The sequence below is a fragment of the Callorhinus ursinus genome, unplaced genomic scaffold (assembly GCF_003265705.2).
Source record: "Callorhinus ursinus isolate GAN/ISIS: 27379988/994484 unplaced genomic scaffold, GSC_fseal_2.0 scaffold31, whole genome shotgun sequence".
NCBI classification, from domain to species: domain Eukaryota; kingdom Metazoa; phylum Chordata; class Mammalia; order Carnivora; family Otariidae; genus Callorhinus; species Callorhinus ursinus.
The window spans coordinates 11,505,910-11,522,905 of record NW_027397093.1 but is presented as its reverse complement, the minus strand read 5'-3'; the positions used below and the strand labels follow the sequence as shown (position 1 = coordinate 11,522,905).

General features: G+C 39.5%; 1 protein-coding gene across 2 annotated transcripts in view; it reads left to right on the top strand.

The window, feature by feature from the left end:
* Nucleotides 1-16,996, top strand: part of VCL (vinculin) — a 110,407-nt gene that overhangs the window by 64,534 nt on the left and 28,877 nt on the right. For both annotated transcript variants that reach the window (XM_025850349.2, XM_025850348.2), the window contains exons 5-8: nt 50-172; nt 1,976-2,136; nt 9,885-9,975; nt 10,787-10,934. In XM_025850349.2, coding sequence (XP_025706134.1) covers nt 50-172; nt 1,976-2,136; nt 9,885-9,975; nt 10,787-10,934 — 523 coding nt within the window. The remainder of the gene's footprint in view (nt 1-49; nt 173-1,975; nt 2,137-9,884; nt 9,976-10,786; nt 10,935-16,996) is intronic.

Below are 16,996 nucleotides of genomic sequence, written 5' to 3'. Positions count from 1 at the left end.
CTGGAACGTTTCACTCTTCCCCCTGCACAATTTATTCCTTGTGCCCCAGGAATGACAAAGATGGCTAAGATGATTGATGAGAGGCAGCAGGAACTGACTCACCAGGAACACCGAGTGATGTTGGTGAACTCCATGAACACCGTGAAGGAGTTGCTGCCAGTTCTCATTTCAGGTATTTTCTGCCTGTACCTGGTCTTACAGGAAAAAAAAAAAAGAACAGAAGTCATTGTATTCTAAACTCTGATGTTAATTTTCTTTTACTGCTTAGTTGCATGTCCTTCAGGTGGGGTAAAAACGAGGCCTGATAGATTGGGTGCTACCTGATGGCTGCAGCTGATTGGCTAAGAACCAGTATTCATCTTCCGAAATGCTCTCCGGCTCCTGTTCCTTGTTTGAAACTGCCCTTCTTGTTGCCTCGCTCTGTTCTGAAGTTCTAGTAGGCCCCTTTGCTGGGAGGTGGGATATCTAGAACCTTTAGTCTTGGACATAGAAATTTTTTTTTAAAAGATTTTATTTATTTGACAGAGAGAGAGAGAGAGAGCGAGTGTAAGCAGGGGGAGTGGGAGAGGGAGAAGCAGGCCCCTCACGGTGCAGGGAGCCCGATGAAGGGCTTGGTCCCAGGACCCTGGGATCATGACCTGAGCCGAAGGCAGACGCTCAACTGACCGAGCCACCCAGCCGGCCCTTGGACATAGGAATTTTTACACTTTTATTTGTATTATGAAAAGAAATTAGGAGCTGGCATGGATATTATAGAGCATTATAGGATAAAGAAGTGAACCCAAAGACCCTTTCAGTGTTATGCTAACACTGTTTTTCCTAAAAGAAATTTAACTGTTCTCTGCATTACAGAGTTGGTAGTCTATACCACATGGGACCCCTTCCCTACTGGGTAGAGCCTGGTGGCTGCTGTCTCAGCTAGCACAAGGGATCTGTACTCACTGGGTCTCTAGTATGTACCAGACACCTCATGGTTTACATAAGTTATCTTAATCCAGTTAAGGGTTAATTAGTTTAACTATCAGAGGGCAGCTCTATTTTCAGAAGCTTACGAGGCATGTCACTGTCACCCCCAGCTCCTACCTCCCTGCTTTGTCATTTCAGATAGTAGCTAGAAAAGGAGAGGTGAAGGTAAGAGCTCAGAAAGCCCTTAAATGAACTAGAAAGCAAAAACATTTGTGAGTAGAGTCTTAAAATCTCCATGGGAAATATGTTTTTGAGGCCAGTTGTTCCATGAGATAAAGGTTTGGGAGTAAGATTTCTTTCTCATCTGGGTAACTCAATAAAGTGTTGATCAGTCTTTGTTTTAACAATTTCAGTTATTTCCTGAGAAGATATTCTCTTTCTCCTGTGCTTCAAATTATTATTGTTTTCTTCTTTACTCTTGGGGGTTAGAAATTTCCTGCTACATGATGAGAGAAATTCTGGAAGAGAAACTTGACACTTTTGGATCTTCCATTAGGATTGGGTGCAGCAGGATACTCCAGTTAGAGTTTTACTGTTTTCATCTTGTCCTGTTAGGTGTGTGTTAGATGGGGCCAGTGTCAGGGCTGGTATGATAAGTGATTTAGAAAGATATTGGATATTTTGTGATTGTAGCTACTCAGGATACGCATGTTAAATTAGCTCCCTGATCATGTTTTAATGATGTCTTGTACCTTAAAGTTGCTGATATTAGAACTTTATTGGCACACTTGCAGTGTTTTTTGTTTTGTTTTGTTTTTAATATATTCTTTTTTGTTGTTGTTAAGGTTTTATTTTTTTATGTAATTTCTACACCCAATGTGGAGCTCAAACCTACAACCCCGAGATCCAGAGTCACATGCTCTACCAACTGAGCCAGCCTAGTATATTCTTCTTAAGACCTAAGAAACCCAGAACATGTACTTGAAGTGTGGAACATCTTGTGTGAATGTTGTTATACAGCAAGATTAAATTCCAAGCTTAGTTTCTCATCGTTTGTTTATTTTTACAGCTATGAAGATTTTTGTAACAACTAAAAATTCAAAAAACCAAGGAATAGAAGAAGCTTTGAAAAACCGCAATTTTACTGTAGAGAAGATGAGTGCTGAAATTAATGAGATCATTCGTGTATTACAACTCACTTCTTGGGATGAAGATGCCTGGGCCAGCAAGGTAAGTGTTACTGGAGGAGAAATAAGCTAACTCCTGAATTCTCCCCTCACACTTTATCTTGTAATTGTGGGTAGCGTAAGACCCCGCAGGTATTATGAAATAATTTCTACTTCACTTTTCATGGGTTTCATGGGTTACTTGCTGCTTTTGCAAACTTCCTTTGCCCCAAGCTAGAACAAATAAGTAGGTCTGTGGGGTTGAAGGCTGAGACGTGTAGCTTTTTCTTCAAGCTGGACACTCATCGGGTCTGGTGGAGGAATTCCTATATGGTGTATACTCCCCTGGGTGGGAACCCTGCCTTTTTATGTGGATGGTTGTTGCTAGGTGACTGAGTAAGATACAGAACATGACTGTGACCGAACTTTATGGAAACTTAACCAACCTCTGACCTAAGAAATCTACAGAGGAAACTCCTGGCATTTTTAGGTGTGTCCATTTGTCATACCATTTTCCTTAAGGAAAGCTTAATTAAAATATAGTTTTCACATTCGTCAATGAGTTTTGAGGGGTCCCCTCACCCTTTATCTAGAATTTTCTCCTGGCCTCCAAAAGGGTTGGTGGATTCCTTCCAGAGCCTTGCAGCCGTGGTCTTATATTATTGCTGCTCTGGTCTACTTCTCTCTGTCTAGTGACTGGGAGAACAGAGGCATTTGCGTTTACACTCTCCTCGTAGGAGCCCAAGATATGAGCAGTGGGGGAAACACACTGTCTCCAGGATCCAGCTTCCCCATGTGGGACCCAAATGATATTTCCAGGGCTCCCCAGCAGACTGGTAGCAAAGAGGGGATTTGTAGTATGACTTCCATTGGGTACCCAGTAGGGCTGTGTTTGTTCTCCAGGACACCAGGAAGGTAAGGTCAAAGCTGGGGTCTGAAAATCACATTGCCCAGAAAGTGAATCTAAATATGCAGAAGGAAATCAGCTTCTCTTAACTCTGGATTTGTTCACAGAGGCACAGAGTTCTTGAACGAGTTTTAAGACTGTGTTTTAAATCTAGATGGTGAAATCATTTTAAGTCTTTGGTATTTTACTTAATTTTGCTTTTGCATATTTGACAACTTTCACTTCCCTGTTATGACTTCTTTATGCATCTTTTTTTGTTCTCTTGTTTGTTTTATTCTTTTTCTCACATTTAGAAGGTAAGCTTTCTCTTGCCGTCTCGTCTCTTTTTTGCTTCAAAAGAGAAAAAAGCATGTCTGTGAGGTTTTCTTGTGCTGTGTGCTGTGCCTTTTCCCGTGTGCCGGTGTGTAACACTGTGCTTGAATATGTGTCAGAATGTCATTTCATCTGGGACTCGGGGCTGTGCCGGGCAGACTGACTCTGGCTCATATTGAGTGATTTCTTTGGGGAAAGCAGAAGAAAAAACATTACAAGGGGATATCAGGCTTTCTATATTTGGTGGGTGCTTTCATCTTTTTGAACAGGCTCCTGAGAACCGTTTGGCCTGGTCATTCCTACCGACTTCATTTGAGGGGCAAGTTTCTCTCCAGGTGACCTGTGTGGACCCTGCTCTTGGGGAATGAAACTCCCAGCCAATGTCATCTCTCTGTTTGCATTTCCTCCCAGTCTCCTTTGCAGGCTCTAGAATTTTGCTTTTGGAGATGTGTCATTGAGGTTTTCAACCCATTGTGAAAATGAATAGGTTTAGGAGTTTAGATGGGGCACCTGTCCTAGCCTTCAAAATCAAAAGGGAAAAAGTTAACTGTATCTAAAGTTTCTCCTAACTTCAGTCCGTGGTTCACTGCATGTTCTGCCAAGCTGTGAATCAGCCGTGGTTCTCCATGACCTCACCTTTCCCTAACCTAATCTCTTTCCTTATTCTCTCTCCTTTGCTTCTAGCAGATGAGAAATAGCAAAAAAGCAGAGCAGGAAATCTGCTGCTCAATGTTTTTCAATGTTTGGAGGGGAAAAGTTATCCATCATTTAGTAAATAGGGGTTGCTGAGCTTTATTTTGTGCCAGTGCCATTGAGAGATGCTGTGTACATGCTTATAGCTGTCTCGGTTTTATGCTGATCTGGAAGGAACCAGACTGTAATGGGTGTTGCAAAACTTAATTGTCAGAATGAAAGAAAGTAAATAAAATTAGTTCAGCCCAAAGAAGCTCAAGTACATAATGACATCAGAACAAACAAGAAATGTTTATTTTTAAATCTCATTTTGCTTTTGTTATACATTTACCTGGTTCAAAAATCAAAATGCTATAAAAAGATATACATGACAGAAGTTACTTCCCACCCATCCACTCTACTTCTCCCTACCCCTTAAGTGTGACTGTTTTTATTAGTTGCAAGAATAATTAGAAAAAAATTTTTACCTTGAAAATGGAAACGGGTAACTAGAATTTTGGTTATTTTTCAGTTTAGTAGCATTACGCTCTTTCACTGCTCGACTGTAAGCAGTGAATTAATCAGACCTTGTGTCTGTCTGTGGCCTGGGTCCCCATTCTCTTTAACACATGCTTTTCCTCCTCTTGACCCTACCAATTAAGAATTAACTTTGTCTTACCATACTTGTTTCATGCTTCCCCATTGGTGCAGTTTCCTCCTGGAAAGTGATGGTTCCTCTAGAAAAGTGGGGGAAGAAAGTAAGTGGAAACAATTTTTGGTAAAAAGCGCGTCTTGCCGAATAAGTTAAGTTTTTAAAGAGGCGATACAGTAGCTGATTATTTTACCTTTTATGCCTACGTTCAAATTACAGATTTACACATTTAAAAGTACTTTGAGTTTAAATGCCTCATTTTATTTTGAAAATAACAATTTCCCCCTCCTGAAATCAGCAGTCATTGTATGGTGATCATTAAAAATTAATTTAGGGTACATTACGAAACAAACAAATTTGTGAATTAAACACAATTCTAATTCTGCCCTTTGTAAATTTAGCAATCTATACTTAATCTCTCTCTCTCTCTCTTTTTTGTATTTATATTGTTTCTTGATGCATGCTGAGATTTAAGAGGAAGTGAGAAAAATTTTAAGCTAAGAATTTTTTGAACACTCCATAGGTGCTCCTACAAATTGTACCTTGAGTCATTACATGCTGTTATTCAGAATTAGTTCTTGTGGTGGATCCCTGCCGCTGTGGGCCTAGGCTGGTGGTGGGGTAAATGTGGTGACTGACTCAGATGTCTTGCACAGAAGATTTCTGTACTCTACCAAAGAAGGAAATATTGGATAGAACACATCAGCCTATAATACTTGCTCTTAACTACAGATAGCTGAGGTTTAAGTGTTGATTTTTTTATTTCATTTTTGAAAAAATAAGTATGCGAGGTTTTTTTCTTTATTATTAGAATGTCTACTATGAAAATGAAACATGATTTAAGATTGAATCAGTTAATTAAAATGATTCTCCTTTAGGCGTTTTATTTTTATTACTGGAATATATTTGACATACAATGTTATATTAGTTTCAGGTGTACACATAGTGATTTGACACTATGTGAGCTTCTTAATGAGTCTTAGAGTGTTTTATTTTAGCAGCTAATACAGTAAAGGACTTATCTCTTGGAGTTTGAGATAAATAGTTAATTCAGGCATTTATGATATTTTAGCCCCTCCCCTCAAATTGGAGAAAAGCCCAAAATATTAAAACAATTGACATTTCCCTTCTGATCCAAGTGATCTTTCAGTTGGTACATCTGATTGTCTGCATATAAGTGGCATTGAATTTTAGAGCTGGGAAGGTATTCTTAAAGATGAGGAACTGAAGCCTGGGAGGGTAACTTACCTGAGGTCTCAGGGGTAGACAACTTTCTTTTGTCACTTCAGTGTAGTTTGTAAGATTTTGTTCTGCCCGGTTTATTCTTTCCAGAAACATATTTTTTAAAAACACTGATTAAGGGGTGGAAATGCCATCAGGAATGGAACAGAGTGTGGAGTGTGGGGAGGGGAGAGTAGGTTGGGCAGCAAACAAGAGGGAGTCCTTAGTCCCTTATTGAAAATTTTCTAGAAGCTGGCATTGTAGGACCTCACTTTTTCTTCTGAAGTTCCTTTTAATTATCTCTAGGAGGAACTCCGTGGTTCTCAGTACTATCCAGTGTTCTTTAGATCTAACTCTCTATTACGTTTCAGGAGTGTTTCAGTTCCTGGGAGAGGATGTAGAAAGGAGTTCTTTTAAGGTTGTCTTTCCACCTCTTGGTGTGCGTGGGACAGAGCCAAACCAGTGTGGTTTTTTCATTTCAAACCTGAACTCCTAAGAGTTTTACTGTAAGAGGGACCTTGGGGGAGGTGACCAGATCCCTACCAGCTGTCCCCAAAGCTGCAGGCCTAGATCCGGTCTTTTTTTTACACTCAATCTTAAGAACAACGACAACAACAACAACAAAAACCCAGAGAAGAGATTGATGGAGACTTTTCTCTTTCCCAAATTTGAGATTTTACAGAGAAAATACTCAAATGAAGATTTTTTTTCTCTTGTATTTCATACCCAGATTGTACTCTGGGCACTTAGGCCTGACATGGTTTAACTGAAAGCTTTGTGACACATGGTATGGTTGACCATGGGATTACGGTTATTTTCACTCTTTATAAATATATCTCAAAATTGACTTCTAGTCTCAGTTGTTCAGTGAATTGGTTTATAACCATATCCAGTATTAATATACTTCTTATGCTGCTTATGACAGTTCTGTCAATTCCATAATAAATACTGCCCTTCAAAAGAAGTATATATGAGATTCTTAGAAGACCAAAATATCTGTTCCCGTGGACATTTTTATTTTAATAGATACGACATTAAAGTGTAATGGGTTTAAATGAGTATTCAAAACTTTCTCTGTTCCAGAAAGAATCTAAGATGGTCCTTTCAGTTATTGTTTTAAATCATCAAAATTGTCTAAAATTCATGCTTTTAAAAACTTTGGTACCTAAAATTCCCAGTTTAAAAACAGCTTCATTTCAACTTTGCTGTGGGTCATTTTTAGGGGAAAATGAGCACCTCTTAATTTTAACTTTTTGAGGCCACATCATTTCCCACTCAGGAGTAAATTACTCACTTCCTGAGAATTAGATTCTTTCCTTGAAGTGTGGTGGCCATTCATGCTTTATTAGGGAAAAAAAAAAGCGGTGATTTTTGAGGATACGGAATAGAGCAAAGCTACTTTTTTCATTATGTTTCAGTCATTTTGGGGCAATGAAGAATAAAATAAGTCATTTTGGGTAGTGAGGATTAGGATTTTGATTTCTAGAGCTTATTTTCTGGTCAGTATTAACCAAAGCCAAAATCAGAAAGGCAAAATCTTGCTGACTATTACAAAGGGTTAGAAGAATCTTCAGCAACTCTTCTTGGTAAAAGAAGAAATTCACGAGTTTCATTTAATATAAAATAGATAGGTTTGGTGCCAGCAAACCTGAGATCAGTTGGGTTTGTAGGACTGAGTCCTTGTTTCTTAATTTGTAAAATTAAATTATATTTAAATTTGAGGTTCAATGAAATAATGAGGGGAAACAATACCTAAAACAGAACCTAACATGCAAGAAATCCTCAAAGTTAGTTTCCAAACTAGTAGCCTTGTCTCTTTTTGATTTTTTTTTTTAAGTAGGCTCCACATCCAACGTGGGGCTCGAACTCATGACCCCACGATCAAGAGTTGCATGCTGCACCGACTGAGACAGCCAGGCACCCCCAAATAGTACCCTTAATGCTAGAGTAGACACACAAAATATTTGATCTTTGTTCCCCTTGAATTTAGATTTTTGAAATGAAGTCAGTCTCCGGTTTTTTTTTTTTTCACTCTAAAAAATAATAACGTATTAGAGAAATGGTTAACAGATTTTAAATTATTTTTACATGGGTATAATTTCTCTTTAGAGTATGCACATACTTCCCTAATAAGAGATTGTGAAGTTTTTTTTTTTTTTCCTGTACATAGACAAAGTCCTGTAACTTATGTTAGACCCTAAGGGCTATCTAATTCTCTGAGGTTGGGAGTTGCCTGAGCCTCTTTAAATAGGTATTGATTTGGGCCTTGCTAATCTGGAATCAAGTGAAAGCTGACTTTTAAAGGCAGGGTTTGCTGTGTAGATTAATGTAGGACAAGATGGAGGAGGAGAAGATATTTAAGCCATTTGAGAATAAAAGCACTTAAAAATGCCATTTGTCTACTTGTACTAATTATAAATGGATTTCAAAATAGATACTCTCTGCCTTCCATTGAGGGATAGCCTCCATAATTCCATATAACTTGGTAATAAAAAATATTTTGTTTACATTTTTTTCAGTAATTTAGTTCATTTCTCTTTAGTTGCTGTGACTGAGAATTTTGCTATTTAGAGCCTTTGATAGCCGAGGTTAAAAGAATCTGTATCTGTTTAGATTGGGAAGGTGGAAATGCTAAAGCTGAGAGTCCTTATAGTTTGCATAGGTACGTGGGAAAAGCTGTGGTCAGGCTGCTGACCTCAAGCCTCTGAGTGCACTTATTTTGTCCTAGTGCTGGGTCTTGTTTGGATTAGAAGTGGGGATGCTCCTCGTGCCCCCGTGTGGAAGAGTAGTGATACAACACCTTTAAGAACCCCAGTTTTGCAGGACTGGAAAGTGAAAAAAAGTTAGGCATTCAGGGCATTGCCTAGAATTTCAGAGGTTAACTCTGCGCTTCCATGCACGGAACTCTGTAAGACCCAGTTCCCTAGAGCAGAAGGGACTTCATCTGTCTTTTTGTTTTGTTTTGTTTTATTTTATATTTTAGAGAGAGGCAGAGAGTGTGAGTGGGTGGAGGGGCAGAGCGAGAGGGGGAGAAAGAATCCCAAGCAGACTCGGTGTTGAGCGTGGAGCTCAACTCGGGGCTTGATCCCAGGACCCTGTGATCATGACCTGAGCTGAAATCAAGAGACAGACGCTTAACTGACTAAGCCACCCACTCATTTGTCTTTTAAGGTGTTTACATAGAGATTTACGAGATAGCCAGCCTGTCAGTTGTGGGGTGAACACATGAGTATTGATTATATTGTTCTCTACATTTTTCTATATTTTAAAAACTTCATCAAACAGTTGGTGTGTTTTTAGTCTGCTTCAGCTTTTCATGCTGTGTCCTGGGTTTAATACTAGCCATTAGGAATCCTGATTGCAAACAATCAGCTGAGACCCACTTATTTTATCCTGCCTCTTCTTCCGGGTTAGGATGGTAAGGGAGCTAAGAATGAGGAGGATGGGGAGGATGGCAGGGAAGGCCAGAATAACACTTTTTTTCTTGCGTTACATGGAGCGGTTTATTTGTGGAATTAAAACTAAATTGCTAGATTAAAATTCTCCCATTTTTTCCAAGCAGTAGTTCCAAGTTTTTCAGATTAATTCAGTACCGCGAAGCATCATCCAGTGTTTGTGTATTTCAGAGCGAGATGTAAGAGAACCTGTGATTTGTGGCGCCACGTGCTAATGAGGCTTCCTGGATGCAGGGAGGGCTGTGCCAGGGCTGCGGCAGATGAATGTGGAGTGGAAGGCTGATAATGAGGCATGTGACAACAGGGCTTTTTCCTGCTGCAGACATGAAGCATCTCTTGGCTTGAGTGATTTTTACCAGTTTTCACAGTTTAGCAATAGACCAGAAAACAAAATAGAATTAACTGAAGATTTGCATGCACCATGCTGCATTTTGACAGAAATAAGCATTCTGGTGTGATGAGAGTATTTTCAAGGCTGTTGTAGGACTACCTTAGCTACTGTATGTTAAGTGCTATAACTTTTTCCCTGTCATACTTTGTATCATGGTGTCTCCCATTTTTGCAAAGAAAATAATTGTATTTCTTTTCAAAAGGACACTGAAGCCATGAAGAGAGCATTGGCCTCGATAGACTCCAAACTGAACCAGGCCAAAGGTTGGCTCCGTGATCCCAGTGCCTCCCCAGGTAATCCTCTGGTTCTTCTTTTCCGATGGATACAGTAACAAGCTAAAAATCAAGCAAAGAAAAGAAAGAAATCTTCCCATAATCTCATAATCCTGAGATAACTACTGCAACATTTAGGGGCATACTCCATATTCTGATAGTTTTGACTAATTGAAGCATTACTGGTCCTTAAAAGGACGAAGGACAAAGACTAATCACCTCTCATCATGGAGGAATTAGCCAAGCTGAACTGGGCATTCTTTGCCAGATTATTGGTTCACTTCCTCTCTGAATCAGAAAGGTAATTATTTTGAATAGAAACTCTTATAGTTCCCATTGGGCAGATTCCATTTATGTCAACAAAGTACTTAATTAAGCAGATTAAATGATGATGCCAATAAGAATTGGAAAGCAGAGTTGACTTATGTACCCAAATGGGTTATCGAGCTAGGTTTTATGGATTCTCTAATCTAATATTCAGTTTTAGATTAATATTTGAATGAATGTGAAAAGCCTAATGGAGGTTAGAGGTGCTAAGTAGTATTAAATGAGTAGGGCCTATTTTCATCATCCATATTCTTACCACAAGCTGCTTATCATATTCAGATGGATATGATTCCAAGTATCTTTTTTAGAAGTATCTGTGGTTGAAACCTCACCCTCTGGTTTAAGGGCACTGCTTGGCTGTTAGCGATCAGATGTATTGTCTTCTATTCACTTGTCTTGCCGTTTAAAATCATCCATTCCTTCATGAATGAAACGACTTGTAAAGCATCCTTCCTAAATAATTAATGCATCAACAGTGTAGATATTGAATATCTCTTTATTTTAGGGGATGCCGGTGAGCAGGCCATCAGACAGATCTTAGATGAAGCTGGAAAAGTTGGTGAGCTCTGTGCAGGCAAAGAACGCAGGGAGATCCTGGGAACCTGTAAAATGCTGGGGCAGATGACTGATCAAGTGGCTGACCTCCGAGCCAGGTAAAGTTCCTCTGCTCTTACCCAAGTTAGGTAACGGATTGGATGGAACTCCTGACAGAGTGATTCAGAGAGCAAGTCTCTGCTAATTATACTGTGTTCTTTTCGACTAATGGCTAACACAGATTATTATATTCTATTCTTTTGAGATTGAAGGGAACTTTTCCTTTGATGAACTTTTAAAATAGGCAGATGCCTTGTAGTAAAGTTGAAATTGAAATAGATATCTGGTATCTTAGTTTCTAGGCATGGGCTTATGATAAATAAGGGGCGGTGGTGGAGTCTGGCATGGGTAGGCATATATTTTATGAAGGATGGGTAAAAAGAAGCATAAAGAGTGAAAACATTGGAATTATTTCACACTATTTAAAAAACCAGTTAAGTCGGTTATCATGTAAGTTCGTTATTTGTAGGCTTTTTTCAGTTTCTATTTCATCATTATTCATTTGGTTTCATAATTCTTTTACGTACTTTAAGACTTGACTTTTAGAACTTCCCCCCCGTAAACTAAATATGTGTAGTTTGCTATTAGGAAAACTCAGTATAATATAGGCTTCTTTAGAACTCATCCATAGAGTTGGGCGCCTGGGTGGCTCAGTTGGTTAAGCGACTGCCTTCAGCTCAGGTCATGATCCTGGAGTCCCGGGATCGAGTCCCGCATCGGGCTCCCCGCTCAGCGGGGAGTCTGCTTCTCCCTCTGACCCTCCCCCCCTCTTATGCTCTCTTTCTCTCTTTCTCATTCTCTCTCTCTCAAATAAATAAATAAAATCTTTAAAAAAAAAACCTCATCCATAGAGTCAATGAAGTTCTAAAAGATGCTCATTTTTATGGAATTTTATAATATGGGCATTAGGGAAGAATTGAAATATGCTGAGATACTAATGTAGATGGAGTTTAATTTGGCTTCAAGAATGTCATGAAACATCTTGAGATAATTGGAATATACAGGGTCTCCGTACAAACAGGCCTCAGTAACACCCCTTGACATGTACACTGTTAGACCTGGTTTCAAATGTATTAATGGAATAGGGTGCCTGGGTGGCTCAGTTGGTTAAGCAACTGCCTTCACCTCAGGTCATGATCCTGGAGTCCTGGGATCGAGTCTTGCATTGGGCTCGAGTCCTGAAGTAGGCAGTCTGCTTCTCCCTCTGACCCTCCTCTTTCTCATGCTCTCTATCATTCTCTCTCTCTCAATAAATAAATAAAAATCTTTAAAAAAATGTATTAACAGAATAGACTTAAGAATACAGTTCTTGGGGCACCTGGTTGGCTCAGTCGGTGGAGCATGCGACTCTTGATCTTGGGGTTGTGAGTTTGAGCTTCATGTTGGATGTAGAGGTTACTTAAAAAAAAAAAAAAAATATATATATATATATATATATATACACACACACACACACACACACACACACACATATGGTTCTTTTTTTTTTTTAAGTTTATTTTTTAGTAATCTCTACACCCAACATGGGGCTCGAACCCATGACCCCGAAATGAAGAGTCGCATGCTCCACTGACTGAGCCAGCCAGGTGCCCCAAGAGTACAGTTCTTAAAGGAGTGGTTCTTAACCTTTTTTGGGATCAAGATAATTTTTAAAATCTGATGAAAGCCATTAATCTGTACATAAAAAGATGCACATAAATGTGCCCATATAATATTACGTATAATTTCCAGAGGTTTGTGGATTCACTGTAGGCCTGGAAGCTCCAGGAGTTCCAGGTCAAGAGACTCTACCTTGTAGGGAGAAGGAACTGCATAAGTAAATGTGATCTCATTGAGCTCAGTGAGCCTTTTTCTCCTGCTGTGAAGCAGTCTCCCCTGTCATGAGCATGACAAGAACTTTACAGAAAGGACAAAAAGAAGTTCTGTTCCCGTTGGGAGAAATGCCAAAGCCGCTTGACAAGATTCTTGGCGCTTCTCATTTCTCACTGCTGGCTCTTTTGTCTACAGCCTTTTCATAGTGTGGTAGACAGTCCTCACTTGGAATTCTCGAATACACAGTTGTATGTGTTTAGAGGAAGATGAATTTGAGCAAGAGAACAAGGTGGTTGCTGTATGGGATCGACTGTAAGTCTGTAAAGAGAAAAGGCTCGAACAGTGATGAGGAGCTATGGGCCTGCTTCCCATTGGAGCCTGCAGTGTCCTTTCCTGATGAGAGATTAGGAAGCTATCTCCCTGTTAGCCTTTCTTAAATATGCCTAGATATTTAACATTTTAGTGGCTGAGACTCAGCAACAGTTTCCTCATTGATAAGCTTCTTTTCAGTCACCTAGGGTTTCTAGGTTGTAAGGATCTCTTTTTCCTCCCACGGAACTCAGTAAACTATTAGTTTGAATGAAAAATTATGTAGCCCATAAATATTTTTACATTTTCACAGTTGGACTTATATACTAAAAAGGTTTCTCATCATGAATTACTAGAGTTGAAGGAAAAAAAGCAAATTAAATTGTAAAAGGTCCCAAGAGTCTTCTGCTCTTCTGCACATAAAAGGGAAGCCTTGGGGTGCCTGGGTGGCTCAGTCGTTAAGCATCTGCCTTTGGCTCAGGTTATGATCCCAGGGTCCTGGGATCGAGCCCCACATAGGGCTCCCTGCTCTGTGGGGAGCCTGTTTCTCCCTTTCACACTCCCACTGCTTGTGTTCCCTCTCTTGCTGTGTCTCTCTCTGTCAAATAAATGAAAATCTTTAAAAAGAAAAAAAAAGGGAAGCCTCAAGTACAGATGAAAGGTATATATACCTTTTATATACCTGGCAATTAATATTATTGAGTTCATTATTTCAGATATTGGTGTAGATGAAAAATAAAGATGAATTTTAAGAGGGCAGATAAATGAATGACAGAACCATGCTACTATTAAGAGAAGCAACGATGTTTTGGAGTTCATCCTACAATCAGAAGCTCGGGTTAGGAAGATAAGCCTTGCCATTCTGTCTGCTGATAAAGTTGCCACCCCATAAACTTCCAAACTTGTTTTATGAGGCCACCATTACCTTGATCCCCAAACCAGACAAAGACCCCATCAAAAAGGAGAATTACAGACCAATATCCTTGATGAACATGGATGCAAAAATTCTCACCAAAATACTAGCCAATAGGCTCCAACAGTACATTACAGAAGGATTATTCACCATGACCAAGTGAGATTTATCCCTGGGCTGCAAGGTTGGTTCAGCATCTGTAAATCAATCAATGTGATACAATACATTAATAAAACAAAGAACAAGAACCATATGAACCTCTCAATAGATGCAGAAAAAGCATTTGACAAAGCACAGCATCCTTTCTTGATCAAAACTCTTTAGAGTATAGGGATAGAGGGTACATACCTTAATATCATAAAAGCCATCTATGAAAAACCCACAGCGAATATCATTCTCAATGGGGAAAAATGGAGAGCTTTCCCCCTAAGGTCAGGGACACGGCAGGGATGTCCACTATCACCACTGCTATTCAACATAGTATTAGAAGTCCTAGCCACAGCAATAAGACAACAAAAAGAAATCAAAGGCATCCGAATCAGCAAAGAAGAAGTCAAACTCTCACTCTTTGCAGATGATATGATACTTTATGTGGAAAACCCAAAAGACTCCAGCCCAAAACTACTAGAAGTCATATAGGAATTCAGTAAAGTGGCAGGTTATGAAATCAGTGCACAGAAATCAATGGCATTCCTATACACCAACAACAAGACAGAAGAAAGAGAAATTAAGGAGTCGATCCCATTTACAATTGCACCCAAAACCTTAAGATACCTAGGAATAAATCTAACCAAAGAGGCAAAGAATCCGTACTGAGAAAACTATAAAATACTCATGAAAGAAATTGAGGAAGACACAAATGGAAAAACGTTCCATGCTCATGGATTGGAAGAACAAATATTGTGAAGATGTCAGTGCTACCTAGAGCAGTCTACACATTTAATGCAATCCCTATCAAAATACCATCAACTTTTTTCAAAGAAATGGAACAAATAATCCTAAAATTTGTATGGAACCAGAAAAGACTCTGAATAGCCAGAGGAATGTTGAAAAAGAAAAGCAAAGCTGGTGGCATCACAATTCCAGACTTCCAGCTCTATTACAAAGCTGTCATCCTCAAGACAGTATGGTACTGCCACAAAAACAGACACATAGATCAATGGAACAGAATAGAGAGCCCAGAAACGGACCCTCAACTTTATGGTCAACTAATCTTCGACAAAGCGGGAAAGAATGTCCAATGGAAAAAAGACAGTCTGTTCAACAAATGGTGTTGGGAAAATTGGAGACCCACATGTAGAAGAATGAAACTGGACCATTTCCTTACACCACACACAAAAATAGACTCAAAATGGTTGAAAGACCTAAACGTGAGACCAGAGTCCATCAAATTCCTAAAATCCTAAAGGAGAACACAGGCAGCAAGCTCTTCGACCTCAGCCGCAGCAACTTCTTCCTAGAAACATCGCCAAAGGCAAGGGAAGCAAGGGCAAAATGAACTATTGGGACTTCATCAAGATAAAAAGTTTTTGCACAGCAAAAGAAACAGTCCACAAAACCAAAAGACAACCGACAGAATGGGAGAAGATATTTGCAAATGACATATCAGATAAAGAGCTAATATCCAAAATCTATAAAGAACTTATCAAACCCAACACCCAAAGAACAAATAATCCAATCAAGAAATGGGCAGAAGACATGAACAGACATTTTTCCAAAGAAGACATCCAGATGGCCAACAGACACATGAAAAAGTGCTCAACATTGCTCTGCATCAAGGAAATCCAAATCAAAACCTCAATGGGGTACCACCTCACGCCAGTCAGAGTGGCTAAAATTAACAAGTCAGGAAATGACACATGTTGGCGGGGATGCGGAGAAAGGGGAACCCTCCTACCCTGTTGGTGGGAATGCAAGCTGGTGCGGCCACTCTGGAAAACAGTATGGAGGTTCCTCAAAAAGTTGAAAATAGAGCTGCCCTACGACCCAGCAATTGCACTACTGGGTATTTACCCCAAAGATACAAATGTCGTGATCCGAAGGGGTACGTGCACCCAGATGTTTATAGCAGCAATGTCCACAATGGCCAAACTATGGAAAGAGCCAAGAGGTCCATCGACAGATGAATGGATAAAGAAGATGTGGTGTGTATATACAATGGAATATTATGCAGCCATCAAAAGGAATGAAATCTTGCCATTTGCAATGACGTGGATGGAACTGGAGGGTGTTACGCTCAGCAAAATAAGTCAATCAGAGAAAGACATGTATCATATCTCACTGATATGAGGAATTCTTAATCTCAGGAAACAAACTGAGGGTTGCTGGAGTGGTGGGTGGGAGGGATGGGGTGGCTGGGTGATAGACATTGGGGAGGGTATGTGCTATGGTGAGCGCTCTCAGTTGTGTAGGACTGTTGAATCACAGACCTGTACCTCTGAAACAAATAATACATTATATGTTAAAAAAAAAGATAGTAGGAAGGGAGAAATGAAGGGGGAGGAAATCGGTGGGGGAGACGAGCCATGAGAGACTATGGACTCTGAGAAACAAACTGAGGGTTCTAGAGGGGAGGGGAGTGGGGGGATGGGCTAGCCTGGTGATGGGTATTAAAAAGGGCATGTACTGAATGGAGCACTGGTTGTTGTATGCAAACAATGAATCATGGAACACTACATCAAAAACTAATGATGTAATGTATGGTGATTAACATAACATAAAAAAAAAAGTTGCCACCCCATCATGGAGAGTTTACCAGGCTGAGTGAATTAAAAAATCTGAGCTTGCAAAACGGTGGCAAATCTTACTTTGTTATGACTTGGAAAGTCTCTTACAAAGAGAAAACAAGTGTCTAATAATGCACATCATTTTTAGTAGCCTACCACTTCTGAGAGAGGAAAATAGTAAAATTAATTCTTCAGGAATTTGATTAAAAAAAAAAAACACCCAGTTTCTTGTCAACAGTGCTTTTTTCCCCACCGTACCAACTGGTTTTGATATTTATAGATTGCATAGGAGTGGAAGGTAGACATTTAAGATTCTTATTAGGTTTATTATAATAAATGACAGTTCAATAACAGTAGTAGT